Genomic DNA, 19,148 nt, shown 5'->3' with positions numbered 1-19,148 from the left:
TGTCACTCGCAAGCTTGCTATTTGTGAAGACGTCCACTTGCATATGCAGGTCTGGGGCTCAAGGGAATGGACTGAGTTGGAAAGAAGATGAGCTCTCTTCCTCCAGGATCATCCCTAGGAAGTAGAGGAGATCGCTGAGCGAGAGAGCACACGTAGGACAGAAGCCGGGGGAAGGCAGAGGAGGGCACTCTGCAAAGAGGAGTGAGACAGGCAGGATGGAAAGCAGGAAACTCTGTGTCACAGAAGCCCAGGTGGATATTTATAAGAAGTAAAGAAGAGAGAAGCAGATGTGTACTGGATGATGCTAAGCAAGATAAGGGCTTTAAATATCTACTGCAGTAGCACGGTGGGAGAAGGCTACCTGTAGGAAACTGAAGGGTTAATAGCACCCCGAATGAGAAACACTCTCGTGCTACCTGAGATGAGAGAAAGTGTGACAAGGTGGAGGAGCAGAGGGTTAGTCAATTGCACTTAGAACAGCTTACTTCCACAAAAAAAAAAAAAAAAAAAAAACCAACAGAAAAACACCATATGCACACATTGCTGGGGCCTTTCCCATGGCCTTGGGCGTGTGTGTGTGTGTGTGTGTGTGATTGTGTGTGTGTGTGTGTGTGTGTGTGTGTGTGTGTGTGTGTCTGCAAGTTAGGGGCTCTGGAGCTTAAAACCCATTAGGCACAGTAAATCCACTTCTCATCATAAATAATTCTCAGCTGAACTTCATTTAGTAACGAGTAATAGGTTTTTAAATAAGTCTCTTTTTATACTACATAATACTTAATGATACTACTACTCATGTCACACACATGTTGCAAATCTCAGGATGGGCAAAAATACATTTTAAATGACCTCATTAATCATTACATTATCAATTAAAGTTAAGTAATTAAAGCACAAAATAAGTATTCTCAATTCTCTGAATAAAAATGTCCCATTTTTATGACATGGATGTGTTATGAAAAGAATATGTGTTGAGTGTGAGCGAGTAGGTATACAAGTAACATCTTATTTAACATCTTATTTATCTGGGAAGATGAATGAAGACTTAAATATAACAAAATTTCCCAGATTACTTAAGTTTCTCTCTTTGAGCTCTGAAAATATATCACTTTAATCATTTAAATTTTTTCTTGCTTGTATCCCATTACCAGTTGTCTATTTTCCTGCTGTTATCACTGTCTGTGTTTTTCAGCCTAACTCCTTTCAGAGTCTCTGCTTCTAATATGGACGAGGCCCCTTATTCAAAGCCCTCAAATGGCTTCCTATTATACTTAAGAACACAGGCAAACACTTTTACGAGGACCCCCAGAGAGGGACCCGGGACTACCTCCCTGATCTCAGCCTTGATCCCTCTCCGGCCCACTCACTCTGCATCAGCCACAGTGACCTTGCTTTCTTTGGACAGTCCACACTCCCTCCTGCCAGAGGGCCTGTGAATTCACCATCCCCTCTGCCCGGAATGCTCCGTTCCAGGTCTTAGCCTCGTTCTGCCTCTCACTTCCTTAATAAGACACCTTCTCTGACCACCCTGCTTCTTGTAAATACATGTCTGGTCTGTCATACTTTATTCCCTCACAGTGCCTCGAACCTACAATTACAATCGGCCCTCCGTTCTGCATCTGTGGATACGGTGGGTGACTGTACTATGTATTTTATACAAGGGACTTGAGCATCCGTGGATTTTGGTATCCACGGTGGTGATGGGGGCGGGGGCGGGGGCGGGGTGGACCTGCGAACAGTTCCCGCGAGGATACGGAGGGATGACTGTGTATAATGGTTTTACTTGTGTATCCCATTCATCTTCCCCACAGGAGTGAGATTTTTATCTGTCTAATCAATTTCTACACTCTCAATTCAGTGCCTGTACAGCAGAAATCATATAGCAAAAATTTAAGAAATCATTTTAAATAAGAACATGAGTCTACACAAGAGCCCACAGAGGTGAGAGCAAGGCTCTAGGGATTTTATAGCTATTCGGGTGCTCGGAGCCCTGCAGCCCGCTGTGTTCTTGTTTTTGGGGGGGACCACAAAAAAAATCTATATTTTTATATTGGGGGGAGGGAGTAGAAAATAAAGTAGCCCTATGCTGGGCCCTATTCACTGGCAGCTTCTTGTTCCATAAGGTTAAGGAAGACTTTGAGGAAATAAAAGTTGTTTGGAAAAATCCAGGTGTAGTTGCTTTGTATGTTGTGATGGGTAGAAGGGATGAAGTGAAGTGTGAAGGCCCCTCACACCCTCCATCTTGCCTCAGACTATGTCCTGGAACCCTGGGGCAGAGAAAGCGCCACTTTCATTCCTGCTTCTTGGGATTGTTGACGGCCACGTAGTGATAGAGAACAAGCAGGAAGAGCGACACGCCCAGCATGTTGGCGAAGATGGCGAGCTGCACGTCCGTGATCATGCTGATCAGCAGGGCTCGGCTCCGACAAGGTCTGCGGACTAGCTCGAGGTAGGAGCCCCCTCTCCCTGTGCTCTTTTACGCTCCTTCTAATTCTGTCCTCTTGCCTCCTTAGCCCTCTGTGCCCCCAGTGTTTTTCATTTCCTTGCTGTAAAGAAATGTTGTTTTTATCACATAAATATGCCTAAATAATATAATATTTTGTATTACTTGTTTCTGAAGTGTATAAAATTTCGTATACTTTATAACTATCTTCGATTTTTTTTTTTTTTTTTTTTTTACTCAATACTGTTTCTAAGATTCACCCATGTTATTGCCTACAGCAATAGTTCATTCATTTTCATTTTCACTGCTGGATAATGCTACTGTGTGAATATACCAAGTCGATTTAACCATTCTTTTGTCTGTGAACATTTGGGTTGTCTCAGTTTTTTGCTATTACACACAATGCTGCTATGAATATTCCTGAATGTGACTCTTGGTGCACATGTGCACGAATTTCTCTGAAGTATGTAACTAGGCATGGAATTGCAAGGTTTCACGGTATGAGCATGCTGAACTACACAGTTAATGTCAAATCATTTTCCAAAGTAGTGTACCACTTTACACTCTCACTGTCAGAGGATCAAAATTTGGGGTGTTTCTTGAAAAATCACAGAGTTGGTATTTGGTAAGTATTTTTAAAAATCCAACCTAACATTCTCCATCTTTTAACCGGTGAGTTTTGTACATTTACTGTGATTAACAATTTATTTGGACATGTTTACCAATTTATGTACTCACCATTCTTTCTTGCATCTCAGACATTCCTTTTAAGATAGTTTTGTTCTTTTTGAAGTATGTCCCTTAGAAGTTCCTTTAGTGACAAGGTGGAGGTAAACTCTCTTGGTTTTTATCTGAAAATGTCTTTACCTCATGAGTGTATTCTGTATTTAGAATCTACATATACACATTAATAGTAATAAAATATCTGGAATAGTAGTGGTATTTTCACTACAATGTCCTATCAGCACCAAGAGCAGAACAGCATATTCACCAAGCAATCAACCATCTCCGCAGTTTCTGGTCCACACTAATGACGCTAGGCATGCTTAGCAAAGAGTCATTGTTACGAATCTCAAGGAGCTCTGAGCAGCATGAAAAAAATGGAAGTCACATGAAACGTAAATAGAGAGTGAAAGCCTTCACGTAAAGGCTGAATTGGGTGGCTTCAGAAATGTGATGGGAGTTCAGAGCAGGAAGTGTCTTAAGAGAGCTGGATCCCAGTGAGATCAGGTTGCAGAAGCTCCTGAATTACATTTCCACACAACACTGCTCCTGTGGCCAAGCCACACCTTTGCTTTGAATTCAAGAAAAGGCAGAGTACATTTTCTTCAGAAATTGTATAATGGTTTAATCAGAATCCTGAATCAGGCACGAGGTAGGTAAGAGCAATACTAAGACAAATGTTCTTTAAAAAAACCTAAATTAGAGAGTAAGCAATTGTATAAAATGCCACACACAAATTCCATGAATGGCAGATTGAATGTACAGATTGAGTTATTCACTTATGTACCAACTCCTTTTGTGAATGGGGGGCATTCCTGCGTGGCTTTGTAAAACAAAACAAGACAGTGCAGGTTATACAAGGGCTGGGCTGAAAGCCTCAGGAATTTCTTTTAACTAATATTTTTGAAAGGTTAACAGCTGGAAGAGTTCTTATGTGACACATCTTAAGCAGACTATGGGAAAGAAGTGTGTGTTATTTGTGACATTAATTAGTAATCCGTGGTTGGTACAATGAGTCACTTATTGACCGGGGAAGAATCTAACCTATTTGGGAAATGAAACTTTCTGAATATTAACTACTGAGCACCTACACCCAAGAGATAGTGATAACTGGAATACAAAATGGTTTAGTCTAAAAAGGCCCATTTTGACTACAGTAAGGAAAGGAATTTACTTTCATAATTTAGGAATGTTGGTTTTCAGTCATCTACCTTCCTCTCTACAGAGGTTAAATACAGAACATGTCCTTCCTGAGAAAATTTTTTCTTATCTTTCTAGAGTCTGTCCTACAGGTGGTAAAGAAGAAAAGTACAATCATGTAGGTTTGTGCTTCACGGTCAAAACTCAGTTTCTCTTCTCTACCCTCTACCTGCCTGGCAGGTGAAAGTAAGCAGCTTGTAAGAACTGAAAAAAACAGCATTGGATTTCTGGGACTCCGCAATCTCACACTGAGAGAGAGAGAGAATGCCTGGAAGCTAGAGGGTTTACACTGTCTCTGCAGTTCGTTCACAATAACACATGCACCCATTCTTAGTCTCTTAGTAAAAATTCTGCAACTGTTTGGATTTGCATATTCAATTTCTTGTATTCAAGGACCAGGTACGTGTATACTGTTAGAAAGAATATATTTTAACTTCAGCACTGTTTAAAAAATGCTGATAGTGGAAAGAAAGATTTCCTCAACATACTCATTTCAGGAGTATTAGAAACATTCTCCCTTGTGAGAAACAGATAATAATGAAAAAGGAGAGAATGGTCTCCCTGAGATGTTAGTAACCTAAACTATAATATGAGTGGTCCCTAGGTAATAACTGGTTAGTAGTAGGAAAATGGTTTAATTAGTTATACTCATTTCTGTGCCTGTCTTCATGTTTACGTGCAAAGATGAATCCTACTACTATGTAATTCTGTTATAGAACTACATCAAGTACTAATTCTTTTCACGTATGAATTTATTTAATTCCCACAACAATCCTATAAGGTAGGTGCGGTTATTTTGAGAAATAATGTTTCTCATTTTAACAAATAAGAAACACAGAGAAGCCTAAAGAATTTATTTAAGTTCATAAAGCTTGTTAAGTAGGTTCCAGAATCTGTCCCTTTAGACAATGGGCTGTGCTGTACACTGCTTCTTGAATGAAGCAAGATTTTTGGAAAAAAAGTCTCGCTGCCTGTAGTTGAAAATGGTAGAAGAGAAAAAGGAATATTCCAGGAACACCTGAATCAATTTAAGACTTCAAAACCAAGGTTGCCAAGAAGGAAGAGAGAAACAAGGGAAGAAATTCTAAAACAGGATCAATGGAGTCACTGTTTAAAGAAAAGAAAGAACTTATTCTCTTGGGAGGGTGTGAACTATTTATTCACCAATACCTGATGAGATATAGAAAACACACACACACGATAAACCAATGCAACATAAAAAAGAACTCCAGGCATACGATGTTTAAATTCTGAAATTCTGGTATCTTCTCGAATGCTTCCAATTTAACATCTAGCCTCAAGAAAGTGACAATGTTCTTTTAAGAGAAACAGCCATTATCAAGTGTATGATATTTGGGAGGAGGTGGATACATGGTGGTGATGGCTAAATTTTAATTTAATTTTACACCTTTATTTATGGACATCTTTCTTTCAAACCCTGCTTTGACTTTCTGACGTTGAAAACTGAAAAGTAAATCCATGGTACCATTTTTTTTGAAATGAATGAACAAGCTGGACCAAGAGAATGAAGAAGGAGATAAACCGAGACCACACAAATTTGCCCGTAATGAGGATATATTACATTTAAAATGGACACAAAGATCTTAAAAGCACATCATCATTAGCTACTACTATTTAGTGAGCATAATATATGTGATGTCCGGTTTCTTCCCTCAAGGTGCTTGTTGTCTAATGAAAAGAGTAAATAACGGCATTTTGTGGCCATTTACATTACATAACCCTCATTAGGGTTTGGTCACATAATGACCACATGTGAGGTATATAATTTGCCAACTTTAGCAAAAGCTGGATTATGGGGATGAAAAAGGAGAAACAGAAAGACAGGTGGCTGATTAGATACACTATAACCATGTTATTGGGTCTTTCAGCCCAATAAGCTAAAGCACGTATCATTTAAATCCTGATGAAAAGATGTATTTTTAGAAAAAGGCTCTGTTTGTAAATGAAAAAAGCCATTTTATGATAGATTCATCTTAATTACAATTGGGAGAAACATTAAACCATTGGAAAATTTCTGATTCACACAACTACTAGTGAGATGTCTCATGCAGATTCTACATTACACCATCTATTCCATTTTGAATGGAAATGGTCATCACATCAAGAAAAATTACCATATATATTTATACCACTGCCAACAAAAATAGTAATGATTACATCGATATCGGCTGCTATGTCTTGAGTTATGTGTCTACATTATTATCCACAACAGTGTAATACGAAGAGAATTATGACCACAGATATTTATTCAATTTAAATGAACATTATTTCTTTTTTTCCCATAGGTAAATTTCATATCAGACTTTGGCCTGTGATGTGTTTTCCTTACTTTTCTCTATATCTCCATTTATAGTTTCTATCTCTTCTCTTTCCTGCCTTCACTCAGCCCCTCATCATATATCTCTTTTAAAACAGCCTCCACTCTGTTCTCCCTGCCAGCAATTTCTTAATTTATGCCAAAGCCTCCTAACAATTCATTCATCACATTGCATTAGAGTGATCTTTTGAAAAAAGAAAATGAAGCCTTAAAAACAAAGAAAGATGGGCTTCCCTGGTGGCGCAGTGGTTGAGAGTCCGCCTGCCGATGCAGGGGACACGGGTTCGTGCCCCGGTCCGGGAAGATCCCACATGCCGCGGAGCGGCTGGGCCCGTGAGCCATGGCCGCTGGGCCTGCGTGTCCGGAGCCTGTGCTCCGCAACGGGAGAGGCCACAACAGTGAGAGGCCCGCATACTGCAAAAACAAAAACAAAAACAAAAACCAAAACCAAAGAAAGAGTTTGATCATGTTCTCCCAAGACACCCTGCGCATCAACCCACGTACTTTTCACTTTTTTGTTCATGTGCTCTGCTCTTTCCCAATTCTGTACCTAGAGGGCACCTTTCTCTTTTGCTTGCCAGGCAAACTCCTCCTCATTCTTGAAGGCCTGGCTCAAAAATCACCTCCCCTGTGAAGCATTCCCTGACCCTCCCATGTCCAACAATGCTTGCCTCCTGATTCACCTAGGTTTATTTGGTTAGAATAGAGAAGTAGAGGCAACTTCAGATTTATGCATACATATGTTTTTTTTTTTTTTTTTTTTTTTTTGCAGTTCGCAGGCCTCTCACTGTTGTGGCCTCTCCCGTTGCGGAGCACAGGCTCCGGACGCGCAGGCTCAGCGGCCATGGCTCACAGGCCCAGCCGCTCCGCGGCATGTGGGATCCTCCCGGACCGGGGCACGAACCCGCGTCCCCTGCATCGGCAGGCGGACTCTCAACCACTGCGCCACCAGGGAAGCCCGCATACATATGTTTTTAAAAGTAAGTAGTAGTACTTTAAAAAACACATGTAAGTATATTAATAACTAATAAATATATTAGCTAGCTACAGGCATACCTCATTTTATTGCGCTTCACAGATACTGCATTTTTTTTTTAACAAACTGAAGGTTTGTGGCAACCCTGAGTTGAGCAAGTCTTATTGGCACCATTTTTCCAACAGCATTTGCTTACGTCATGTCTCTGTCACATTTTGGTAATTCTCAAAGTATTTCAAACCTTTTCATCATTATTATATTTGTTATGTGATCAGTGATCTTTGATGTTACTAGTGACAAAGATTATGACTCACTGAAGGCTCAAGGTGTTGGTTAGCATTTTTTAGCAATGAATTATTTGTTTGTTTTTTGGCCATGCCGTATGGCTTGCGAGGTCTTAGTTCCCCGACCAGGGATCGAACCTGGGCCACAGCAGTGAAAGCATGAAAGTGCCAAGCCCTAACCACTGGATCGCCAGGGAATTCCCAGGAATGAAGTATTTTTTAATAAAGGTATGTACATTTTTTTAGACATAATGCTACTGCACACTTAACAACTGCAGTGTAGTGTAAACATAACTTTTAGATGTATTGGGAAACCAAAAAATTTGTGTGACTAGCTTTATTGTAATACTTGCTTTACTGAAGTGGTCTGGAACCAGACCTGCAAAATCTCTGAGATATGCTTGTAATATAAATATTGATATATTACAGTAATATATCTAAATAATATATTAATGAAATTAATATCCTTTAAAAAGTAATTAGTTTAACAGACTATTTCTTGCTACTTCACTGTTTTAAAAACTGTCCTTAGCTTCTGACATACCCAATCAAGTTTGCATGTGGAGATGTCACTTGTAGATTATTTGTAGATTGCCAGTGCTCCCCAAATGTTTGCTAATTACTGTTATTTTTTTTTTTTTTTTTTTGCAGTACGCGGGCCTCTCACTGTTGTGGCCCCTCCCGTTGCGGAGCACAGGCTCCGGACGCGCAGGCTCAGCGGCCATGGCTCACGGGCCCAGCCGCTCCGCGGCATGTGGGATCCTCCCGGACCGGGGCACGAACCTGTGTCCCCTGCATCGGCAGGCGGACTCTCAACCACTGCGCCACCAGGGAAGCCTGCTAATTACTGTTATTAAAGAACCTAAAATATTATATTCCTGGTGACAGTAGTAAGACTACATTCTTCGCCTAATCAACATCCCCATAAAATTCTAAAGCTTTCTGCTTTTAACATATGTGGAGCACTAAGGAAAAAAAGCACCATACTGTATAAACTATTTTATTAGAGATCACTGAATATATCTGTGCACCTCTGACAGGAACCAGGAGCATAAGTTTCTACCTATAGAGTGGCCCTGTTGCCTTGGGGAGTTTCCTAGATCAATGAAGGCCTGTCATTGTTGGTTGTCAAGGAGCAGACATTCCCTCTCTCCCTAACACAACCTGATTTTCCTTGGGTAGCAAAAAAAATGCTTACCTGCAATGTGATTGGTCTGTGGGTAGGTATCTGATCCAGTTCTGGGAGTAAGTGAAAAGTAAGTGAAAGTCTGAAGAAAGCTTTTGAAAAAGACTGTCTTCCCTGATCAAAAAGGCAGTGAAACCCTTTTTGGCCCCGGCTCCCTTACTCACTGCTTAGACCACTGTCGTATGAGGATGTAATGCCTGAAGATGCAGCAGTCGTCTTGAGACCACGAGGGAAAACATCATTCACTGAGGAGGGGAGAATAGAATTTTCCTAATAATTGGTTATAGGACTCAAGATGACACCACTGAGCAACTGCACTAATTGCAGAATTATTTATCTCCAGACTTCTTAGGTCAGATTTAAAAATTACTATTATTCAAGATATAACTGATTGAATATTCAGAACCTGTAGCCAAATGCATGTTGACACAAATGAATCCAGAAAAAAACCTAAGGTTCCAGTTTTGGTGATTACTAATAATAAAACTAAAGAAAGGAAAATGAAGCAGAATTGCCTGGGCCAGGAGAAGCTAATGAGTGACATTTTGGTCATGTTATGTTTCTGCTGCCCATGGGACATCAGGTGGCGACGTGAAGGGAAAAGCGGGATTGAGGGTCTGATGCTCAGAGGGGACCCTGGGCCCAGCTGACAACTGGGAGGTCTCTGCACAGACGTGAGAGTTCAAGTGGTGGACCTGGGTGAGATCTGTGAAAGGGCTGAGGTGGGAACATTCAGGATGCTTTCTTGGTGGGGAAGAGGATTAGGAAGGGCCAGCAAAGGTGATCACCAGAGACACTCAGAAGAGAGGAGGCAGAGAGCTCAGTCATGTTCTGTTAAGAGGCAAGGAGGGAAAGCGAAATCCTTTGGGAGAACAATTTGGCATTATCAGACTTTGAAGTGTGCATGCTCATTAAAACAGCAATGAAATACCACTACACACTTACTAGAAGGGCCAAGATCTAACACACTGACAACACCAAATGCTGATGAGGATGTGCAGCAACAGGAACTCTCTCACTCACTGCTGAGGGTGGTGATAGTACAAAATAGTACAGCCACTCTGGAAGACAGTTTGGGAGTTTCTTATAAAACTGAACATAAAAAAAGAAAAAAAATGTGCATACTCTTTACCTTTTGTCTTGGTAATGCCCTTTCTTGAAACTTATCCTACAAAAATATTAGTATTTGGGTGAAAAGATATAAGCCCAGGATGTTCACTGTAGCCCCAAAAGAGAAACTCCCCAAAGGTCCATCCCAGGAGACTAGGTAAAACTATTACGTATATTCACACCATGAAGGTGTGAAGCCACCAGGGACGTCCCCGAAGATTATATTTTGATTTACTATAACATTATTAAAGAAAGTTCAAACCTGAAGATGCTTTTCTCACTTCAATGGATTGTTTACTCAATATTGTCAAAATCCTAAATGTTGTGCTACATTTTTAACCTCAACATGCCAGTAAAAGCCATGATGATAGTGGCCAATTTGTGTTCAGGTACAAAAGGAACATGTGAGTCTCTATTTTTCCTGGGTGGTAACACTTTTAAATTCACAATGGGGCTTCCCTGGTGGCGCAGTGGTTAAGAATCCGCCTGCCGATGCAGGGGACACGGGTTCAATCCCTGCTCCAGGAAGATCCCACAGGCCGTGGAGCAACTAAGCCTGTGCACCACAACTACTGAGCCCGCATGCCTAGAACCCGTGCTCCGCAACAAGAGAAACCATTGCACTGAGAAACACACACACCACAACGAAGACTAGCTCCCACTGGCCGCAACTAGAGAAAGCCCGTGCACGGCAATGAAGGCCCAATGCAGCCAAAAATAAAGAAATTAATTAATTAAGAAAAAAATAAGTTCACAATGGACTATTTTGGCTTTTTTTTTTTTTTTTTTTACTACCTTTGTATGTAAGAACCAGTGAGAACTAGAGTGGTCAGAGAGAATAAGTAGTTTTACATGATATATATAATCTTGGAAAGGCTTCAGAAAATGAATTTTAATCTATTAAATTTTAGTTTCGATTGCAGAGGCTACTTTTGAAAAACCTTGCCATACGCCCATCTGCAAAGTACTTGATTGTTTATCTATTTTACACATTAGTTTTTTTTTAACTTAGTTTTTTTAACTTGCACAGTTTTTTTAACTTACAGTTTTTTAACTTACAAAGTTTTCTGTTTTTTTTTTGTGTGTGTGGTACGCGGGCCTCTCACTGTTGTGGCCTCTCCCGCTGCGGAGCACAGACTCCAGACGCGCAGGCTCAGCGGCCATGGCTCACGGGCCCAGCCGCTCCGCGGCATGTGGGATCTTCCCGGACCGGGGCACGAACCCGTGTCTCCTGCATCGGCAGGCGGACTCTCAACCACTGCGCCACCAGGGAAGCCCACAAAGTATTTTTTTAACTTACACATTTTTTTAGAACACAAAGTCTAGTTTTTACTATAACTCATTAAAAATTTTCCTCAATTTAAGTTATTACTGATAGATTAGTTGTTTAACATTATAAGTGGTTGTGACTAGAACCACCATCTTTGAGATGTAGCCCACTCAGACAACACCCAACCAACCAACTACTTGACAGTCATGCATCTGAGTAAAAGCAGTGAAATGTTCTTTTTTCAGAATATCATTTAAATATAAACACAGGATTTAGCAATGAAAGTGATTAATAAAACAAGTTTTGTTCCTGACACTGAAATTTCAAAATGGATGCAGATACAGGCTGTAGTGACACCTTTCAGGAAAGCCGATGTTTGGGGGGAAGCATCCCTTTCTCAGTCTCACTCAGTATCCCCACCCAAGCCAGCCTCCCTCTACCTCCTCTACGCAGAAACCTCTTATTTCATCTCACACACACACACACACACACACTACAAACACTCACAGAGCAATACCACATGCCTGTGTCTTGCTACCTTAAGTGCTACAGCGAATATTACAATGTTATTCTTTTTAAAATAGATGGCAGGGCTTCTCTGGTGGCACAGTGGTTGAGAGTCCGCCTGCCAATGCAGGGGACACGGGTGTGTGCCCCGGTCCGGGAAGATCCCACATACCGCGAAGCGGCTGGGCCCATGAGCCATGGCCGCTGAGCCTGTGTGTCCGGAGCCTGTGCTCCGCAATGGGAGAGGCCACGACAGTGAGAGGCCCACGTACAGAAAAAATAAATAAATAAAAATAAAAATAAAATAGATGGCAAACCCATGGGGACACTATCATATGATAGCTACTATATTAGAGGCAAATCAAAGATACACAGAAGAAGTGCCTAACTTTATCCTAGAGTCAGGCTGACTTCTGGGAGGAAGTGGTATTTGCCCTGAGTCTTGAAGATTGAGTAGGAGTTTGTTAGGCTGAAAAGGGGAAAGGCAGTGTAAGCAGAGAGAAGATCTAATGGCCTAGAGGTACAAAATCTAATGGCATATCCCTTCAAGCAAGAGGAAGGAGGTCTGGAGTGGCAAGAGCATGGGTGTGTGGGGGTGGGTTTGAGGTGGGTGGGAGAGAAGGGATGGAGAGAAAGGTGAGGAACAGACTGCTGCAACCCACAGCTCAGAGTACAGAGACTTTTTAACCTGTGGGCAATGGGGAGTCAGTGGCAATTTTTACTTCTTCATCTCCCCAAGCCGGCTGGTTTCCCACGGTTGGTCCATGCTACAAGGCCCCTCCCACAGCTCCTTTCAATAAGCCAGTCTTGTCTTTCCAGGAAAAAGAAAATCTGCTTTTCTGACGAGCTGTAGTCCTCATCTTTCATCCACTCTGGAAAAATGGGATTTTATAGTCCAGTAAAGACATTTTCATGAGTATATATGAAGACCCTCATTTCTGGAACTTATTTCATATTCTTCATAGGAACTTTTTCCATTCTTTAGAAAGTTTTAGTTGTAATTTTTCTCATCTGCTTTTTCTAAACTAGTAAAAGCTAGTTTTCTGGAACTAGGTTACAGACCAACTTTGGCCCATTTAACAAGGTCAGACTGTTTATTCTTGACAGAATTCTTTCCCACTGTAAAAAGGTACTTTTAAATGCCACATTCCAAGAGCAGTGCCAGTAAGCCACTGAAGCATATTTTCCCACAAGAACTGATACCATGTGCGGTCCCCACCTCACTGAAATCATCCAGCGTTACATAAGGTGCAGATAGCCGTAGCGTCACCGTGGAATCTATCAACAGTAACAGTGTTCAGAAAACATGTCCATACATTTCAAAGCATCGTGACCTTTAAAAAGTAATTCATCAAAATAAAAATGGTAAAGAAGAAAGGGAAGGATAGCTTTAGAAATTAAAAAAAAAAATTGTTAAATGGCTGAAGAGAAATCTTGTAACTTTATGTTAGTACCCAAACCTAGAAGCAGTAGAGATTTTTCTCCTTTATTTTGGGGTTTTTATGGTTGAGTTGTTAAATTTACAGACCAACTTTTAGATGCTGCCAGCCTTCAAAATAAATATAAGAGCAGTGCTAAAGTAAATTTTCCTACACTTTCCCCTTCCTTCTTTTGGATGTTTCCCTGAGACCTGAAGGTAGATTATTCCTCCACAGCCAACTGTAAAGTTTAACATTCAAATTTATGAGGGACTTAAAAATCATAAGTATCCTTACAGATGTTGGGTGCCACAATGTTACTCACCCTGTGTTTCAATCCCTAGAGAAAAGGAAAACAGAAAGTGGTAGCAGCAAGAGGAATCGTTCAGCAGCCCAAAGAGCATCATTGAGAAACACATTTGAAATATCAGTAATAAAGTCAATACAATATGAAAGAAAATCCAGCATGACAAAGCAATTGTATAAAAGTCTGAGCTGGGGCTTCCCTGGTGGCGCACTGGTTGAGAGTCCGCCTGCCGATGCAGGGGACACGGGCTCGTGCCCCGGTCCGGGAAGATCCCACATACCACGGAGTGGCTGGGCCCGTGAGCCATGGCCGCTGAGCCTGCGCGTCCGGAGCCTGTGCTCCGCAACGGGAGAAGCCACAACAGTGAGAGGCCCGCGTACCGCAAAAGAAAAAAAAAAAAAGTCTGAGCTGAACTTTTGGAGAGACCTATACAAATTAAGAGAAACATGTACTTAATCTTCTCAAGAACCCAAGTGGACTAAATAAAATGACTAAAAGAAACAATAATGCAGACATTTTCAACCTTTTCCTGTGACATTACGATTCCTTCAAAGATCCCAAAGGTCTTAATTTTTAATTTAAACATACCATATAGAAAATGTTAAGTGCACAAGTTGGGGAGGTGTAGGAAGGCTTGTCATCTCGAATAAGTAGGGATGAAGAACAAGAATTATCTGAGGGTTAGGACTGGCTGCCCAGACAGATATTCAAAGTGTAACTGTTACTCCCTCAGAGCTCCAGTTACTATCAGGGAGTGATGCTGTGGGCAACTGGGAAGATTTAGCTGAAAGCTGAATCTAAAACAAACAAACAAACAAACAAACAAATCTTTAGATGCTTATCAATGATGATGCAATGACCCCCAGCAGCAACATGGAAAAAGCAGAGTTGGAAATTCATTCATTTGTGAAAGTAGGGAGTTGTGAAAGAACTTAAAGAGTAGTGAGAAATCTGATGGTGTTAGATGATAAGGAATATGCCTTTATGTGTATGGGGGTGATTTCTGGGTGGGAGTGAGAGTACAGAGGGGTAGGTTGGGGCTACACTGCAAAACCCCCTCTGCATGCCATGCTACAGAGTTGGAATTCATTCTTTAGGCACTGGAGAATCAGGAGGATTCATTTCATTCATTCACTATGTATTTATCAAGTGCCTACCATGTGCCAGAAAGGCACTGTGGGAAACACAAAAGTAGTACAACATTGGAGTTACGCAAATAAAAATGGCTATGGCCAATGTAACAGAATTTCAGTGACACATCTCAACTCAGGAACTTGCACTAGGAGACTAGCAAAGCCCAAGCAAAATGAAGATACTGCCACCTTTCCCTTCCATACAAGGAAGTAAGCAGTGACACCTGTAAAAGACGAGAAGCGCACACATCCCAAGAATTAAAGAGGATGTAAAAATCCAAGTTATAGAGACACTGTTTTATATTCAATTCCAAGGACTGTGTCTCATACTCCACTGAATGGACCTAACGGGACACAAGTTAAGGAAATTTAGGGGAGACGGAATTATCTCATTAAACACAGTTTGACAGACTAGTCCCTGACCAAGCACAGAAGGCATATTCCCATAAGAATGTTAAGTGGAAGAGGCAACAAAATTTTTTCCATCTTCTGCATCTCTGAGAAACTCTTCGGCTGCAAAACTTCTTTAAAGCATTTGGTCTCGTCAACCTTAAGACAATAGTTGGTCTTTACACTCAAACTTGGCCTCAAGCTTCTGAAATTTTTTTTTTTTTTTTTTTTTGAGGTACGCGGGCCTCTCACTGTTGTGGCCTCTCCCGTTGCGGAGCACAGGCTCCGGATGCGCAGGCTCAGCGGCCATGGCTCACGGGCCTAACTGCTCTGCGGCATGTGGGATCTTCCCGGACCGGGGCATGAACCTGTGTCCCCTGCATCGGCAGGCGGACTCTCAACCAGTGCGCCACCAGGGAAGCCCAAGCTTCTGAAATTTGAATAGCATCACACAGGGTGTCTGTAGGATGGAATGTAAACAACCAGGTGACAACCAGACCCTGTCTATATCATACCTTGATAGGACATTAGCTGGCTGAACAGATGTATGGAGGAAGAAAAGAACATCCTGTCCTTTCTCTGAGTAAAACATCCTCCAGGCAGTAACGATACAGTTAAACTGTTTTTGTCCAGAACTGATTCTCAACAGTGACAACTTAGGAAGGAGCTAGAATTAGGTGAGTCAAATGAATGACTATCTTTTATAAACAAGGAAAGCAGTTGTTTGATGAACTTCACAAGTATCCTTGGAGCAATTAAATACCCACCCGCGCGCACGCACACACACACACACACACACACACACACACGTGCACACCTACAGCAGCATCCTGTACTGCATGGAATACATTCTCTTTCTACATGGAAGCAATGCTCGCAGTGGTCAACAGCATTTGCCTTTACTGCAGAGGCAGAGCCAACCTATCAGATGACAACTCAACGTGTGTTTTTTTCTGCCACCGAGAATGCGTAACGGAGCATCTGGATGGGTTTTCCTGTTTGTCTTGGCTCTGGCACTTTCCACGTACCCAGTCCTGGGAACCCGAGAGAGAACGTGTCCTGTTCCCGGCCCTGAGCACCGCCCCATTGTGCTCTACTCCCCTCACTGGTGAAAGTGAAAACGAAACCGGCACAGACACTCCATTGTTAACTAGGAAATATGTACTGGCAACTGGAAGTTTTCACAAAACAGACCTGGTTGTGTCACGGCAAGGAGAGGTCGAGTGGGAAGGGAGTTACAGGAGCCTTTTCGGCTTCTGAGGTGTGTCCTGCGCTTTCACTGAGGTGCTGAGGCGACAGGGCTTTGGGTTTTTTCCATTATACTCGGTTCATGCTCTTGGTTTGATTTACTCAGTACTCACTGGCAGCCTTTGCAGGCTTCTGTGGGAGCAACTCGGCTGCCCAAGCCGGGGCCCAAACTCTGCCAGGTCCCCATAGTAAATACAACACGCACGAAGAGGAAACAAGCATAAACAATTTATTTTCTCCTGTAAAAGATGACATTGTTCTCTGATCTCTGGTCCTGCTTCACTTTGTCAACTTGGTGGTGCCAACTGGGTGCTGTCAAATGAACTATTCCAAACAGAAACAGAGAAAATAAGCACAGACTGCATGATGTGCACATCCGTGGGGCCCACATCCAGGCAGGTTCTGAGCGTAGGGGGCTGGTGACCTCTCTGAGCATCTCACATCCCGGTGTGGGTGAGCAGGGAGGGCTTCCCTGACCCCCAGCCCACGAGGGCTTCGGAGTCACAGGGCCTCATAGAACTCTGTCCCTTTCCTTTATCGCACTTGTCTCTGTTTCTAACTATACATTTCTTTGTGTGACTGTTTGATTAAGATCTGTTTCCCCATTGTGATTATGAGCTCCATGAGAGCAGAGACCTTGTCCGCTTCTCTTCACCATGGTCCCTCAGGTCCATTGACAGCGCTTGGCTCATGGAAAGTGATCAATATTTGTTGACTGACTGCCACAACTCCATTTCATTAATTTTCTACCCCAGGATTATCAAAAAGTTTCTGAATCCACAAGGTTTCTTTAATGTTTACTAAACGCTACCAATGCTGGCATTAGAAGAGGAAACCATCTATTGCCAGAGGCATAAGGAGAGGATGTAAGCAATTTGTTTTTTTGTGATTCTTGTGGTACTAAATAAATGAATGATGTTAAATAAGGCAATTTGGGGAATCTTATCAGTTCCATATAAAAAAATCCCTGAGTGAACTTTTATAATTTGTAGAGCTGTCAAAAGTCTTCCCACGTTCACTATTTACTTGTTATCTTTTGATTATTTCTACAGAGTGGAAAATGTTTTCATATGAAGACATATGTCTTTTAATAGGAAAGATAATATGGAAAAAAAGAACTTTGGCGAAGGGGAATGTAATTCACTCAGTGAGAATTTTACTAAGTCACTGAAAAGACAGGAGAATATTCTCTCTCTTCCATTATGGTACAAAGTGGATTTTTTTCTCCAAACTGTGTGTTAGGCACAGGCATTTGGAGGAAAAATGCTAATTCTCTCCTTTGTCTAATGATTGTATAAAGGCCCTCCAAAAAAAACACTGAAAAGTCACTGTAATACTGTTCACTGCAGAACACAAATTGGTTTACGGCAGGCCAATCCTGGACTTCATCCCAGCATGTGAAGTTACTGAGGCCCCAAAAGGAATGACCTCATTTTAAGGTACAGCCTCCTCTCTATCCACAGGTGGCTTCACGGTGGCTGTCCTGGGGAGTGACTGGTTCTAACTGCACAGGCGTTGGCAATTACATCTGGATATAAAAACGTCAACCCCGGCACTGCTCTGAACGGCCCCCAAAGTGGTCTTATGTCATACAGCGAGCATAGCACGATGCGTGCGCTGTCGTGAACAGGCACTTGGATGATTTTAAGGGAGCAGATACACACAGGAGTGAATCAAGAGAACACTTGATTTTTCCTAAGAAATGATACATTTACGAGAGGTTCCAGTATTCACAACTGTGGCAAAAGAAGTTTTATTCTGAGGTCTACATAAATAACAGGTTAACCAGGAGGTACAAGTTCATGCCTCAGTGTTCCCCACTGTGTCAAAATATGACATGAGCTAGTTGTTTTTTAATCACAATTTTAACAAGACTTAAAACATGTTTCCAAAAAATGGACTGTTGAATATTTGTGGAATCTCTGCATACCCTTTGTAGAACCTAGTTTGATACCCTCTAAAGTATTGGATCCCACCGTGGGGAGAAGAGGAAGGGAGAGGGAAGGATGGGCGAGAGCCAGAAGATACACATTAGGACTCTCCAAGCCATTTATAATCTATTTGGTGAATTCAGACTTAACCTGGTTACAAACTGTTCGTCTGAGTCTCAGTTTCCCCACTTTCAAAATGAGATGGTTGGTAAGGAGTTCCCAAACCACCAAATCCAATGGCAACAGTATCACCCTACATGCTGTATGGGTCAGTTCAGGAAAAAAAAAAATAGGGATTTTTCATCATAAACAGAGAAGTCAAGACCTGCTCTCTCCCTGAGCTGCTGTTCATAGGGCTTCATGATGATCAGAGTCATCGTCGGGCTGCTGGTGATGGGCCAGGCTCTGCTTCTACGACTTGCCGTGTCAGATGCGGGTGTGCAATTGGGTATGACCCAAACTGCCTGCTCAGAGGTTGGTCTCTACTTCCCTTTCATACTGACAGACAAAAATGAGTTGCACTACACACTGCATCCAACACGGGAAGTTCTTAGAAATGTTGACTTGAGAATGACTCTCAGTACAATTTTAGTTAGTTGTATAGTCATTCTATTGAATAAACATACAGAGGCAGACCTCAGAGATATCATGGGTTGGGTATCAGACCACACAATAAAGCGAATTGGC

At 41.8% G+C, this 19,148-nt stretch overlaps 2 protein-coding genes across 2 annotated transcripts in view; both read right to left on the bottom strand.

The window, feature by feature from the left end:
* Positions 1-19,148, bottom strand: part of CDK6 (cyclin dependent kinase 6) — a gene marked incomplete at its 5' end in the record, with an annotated part of 220,368 nt that overhangs the window by 91,863 nt on the left and 109,357 nt on the right. The gene's annotated exons all lie outside the window — the stretch shown is intronic.
* LOC307057803 (dolichyl-diphosphooligosaccharide--protein glycosyltransferase subunit 4-like) lies at positions 2,198-3,099 on the bottom strand. The gene has a single exon (XM_079711072.1). The coding sequence runs from the start codon at positions 2,396-2,398 to the stop codon at positions 2,288-2,290; it is 111 nt and encodes a 36-aa protein (XP_079567198.1). The 5' UTR covers positions 2,399-3,099; the 3' UTR covers positions 2,198-2,287.

Source organism: Hyperoodon ampullatus, assembly GCF_949752795.1.
Source record: "Hyperoodon ampullatus genome assembly, chromosome: 9".
NCBI classification, from domain to species: domain Eukaryota; kingdom Metazoa; phylum Chordata; class Mammalia; order Artiodactyla; family Ziphiidae; genus Hyperoodon; species Hyperoodon ampullatus.
The sequence above is the reverse complement of the archived record's forward strand: the minus strand, read 5'-3'. Positions and strand labels throughout refer to the sequence as shown.

Coding starts and splice junctions, on each gene's coding strand:
- LOC307057803 (XM_079711072.1), bottom strand. CDS start 2,398: ATGATCACGGACGTGCAGCTCGCCATCTTCGCCAACATGCTGGGCGTG.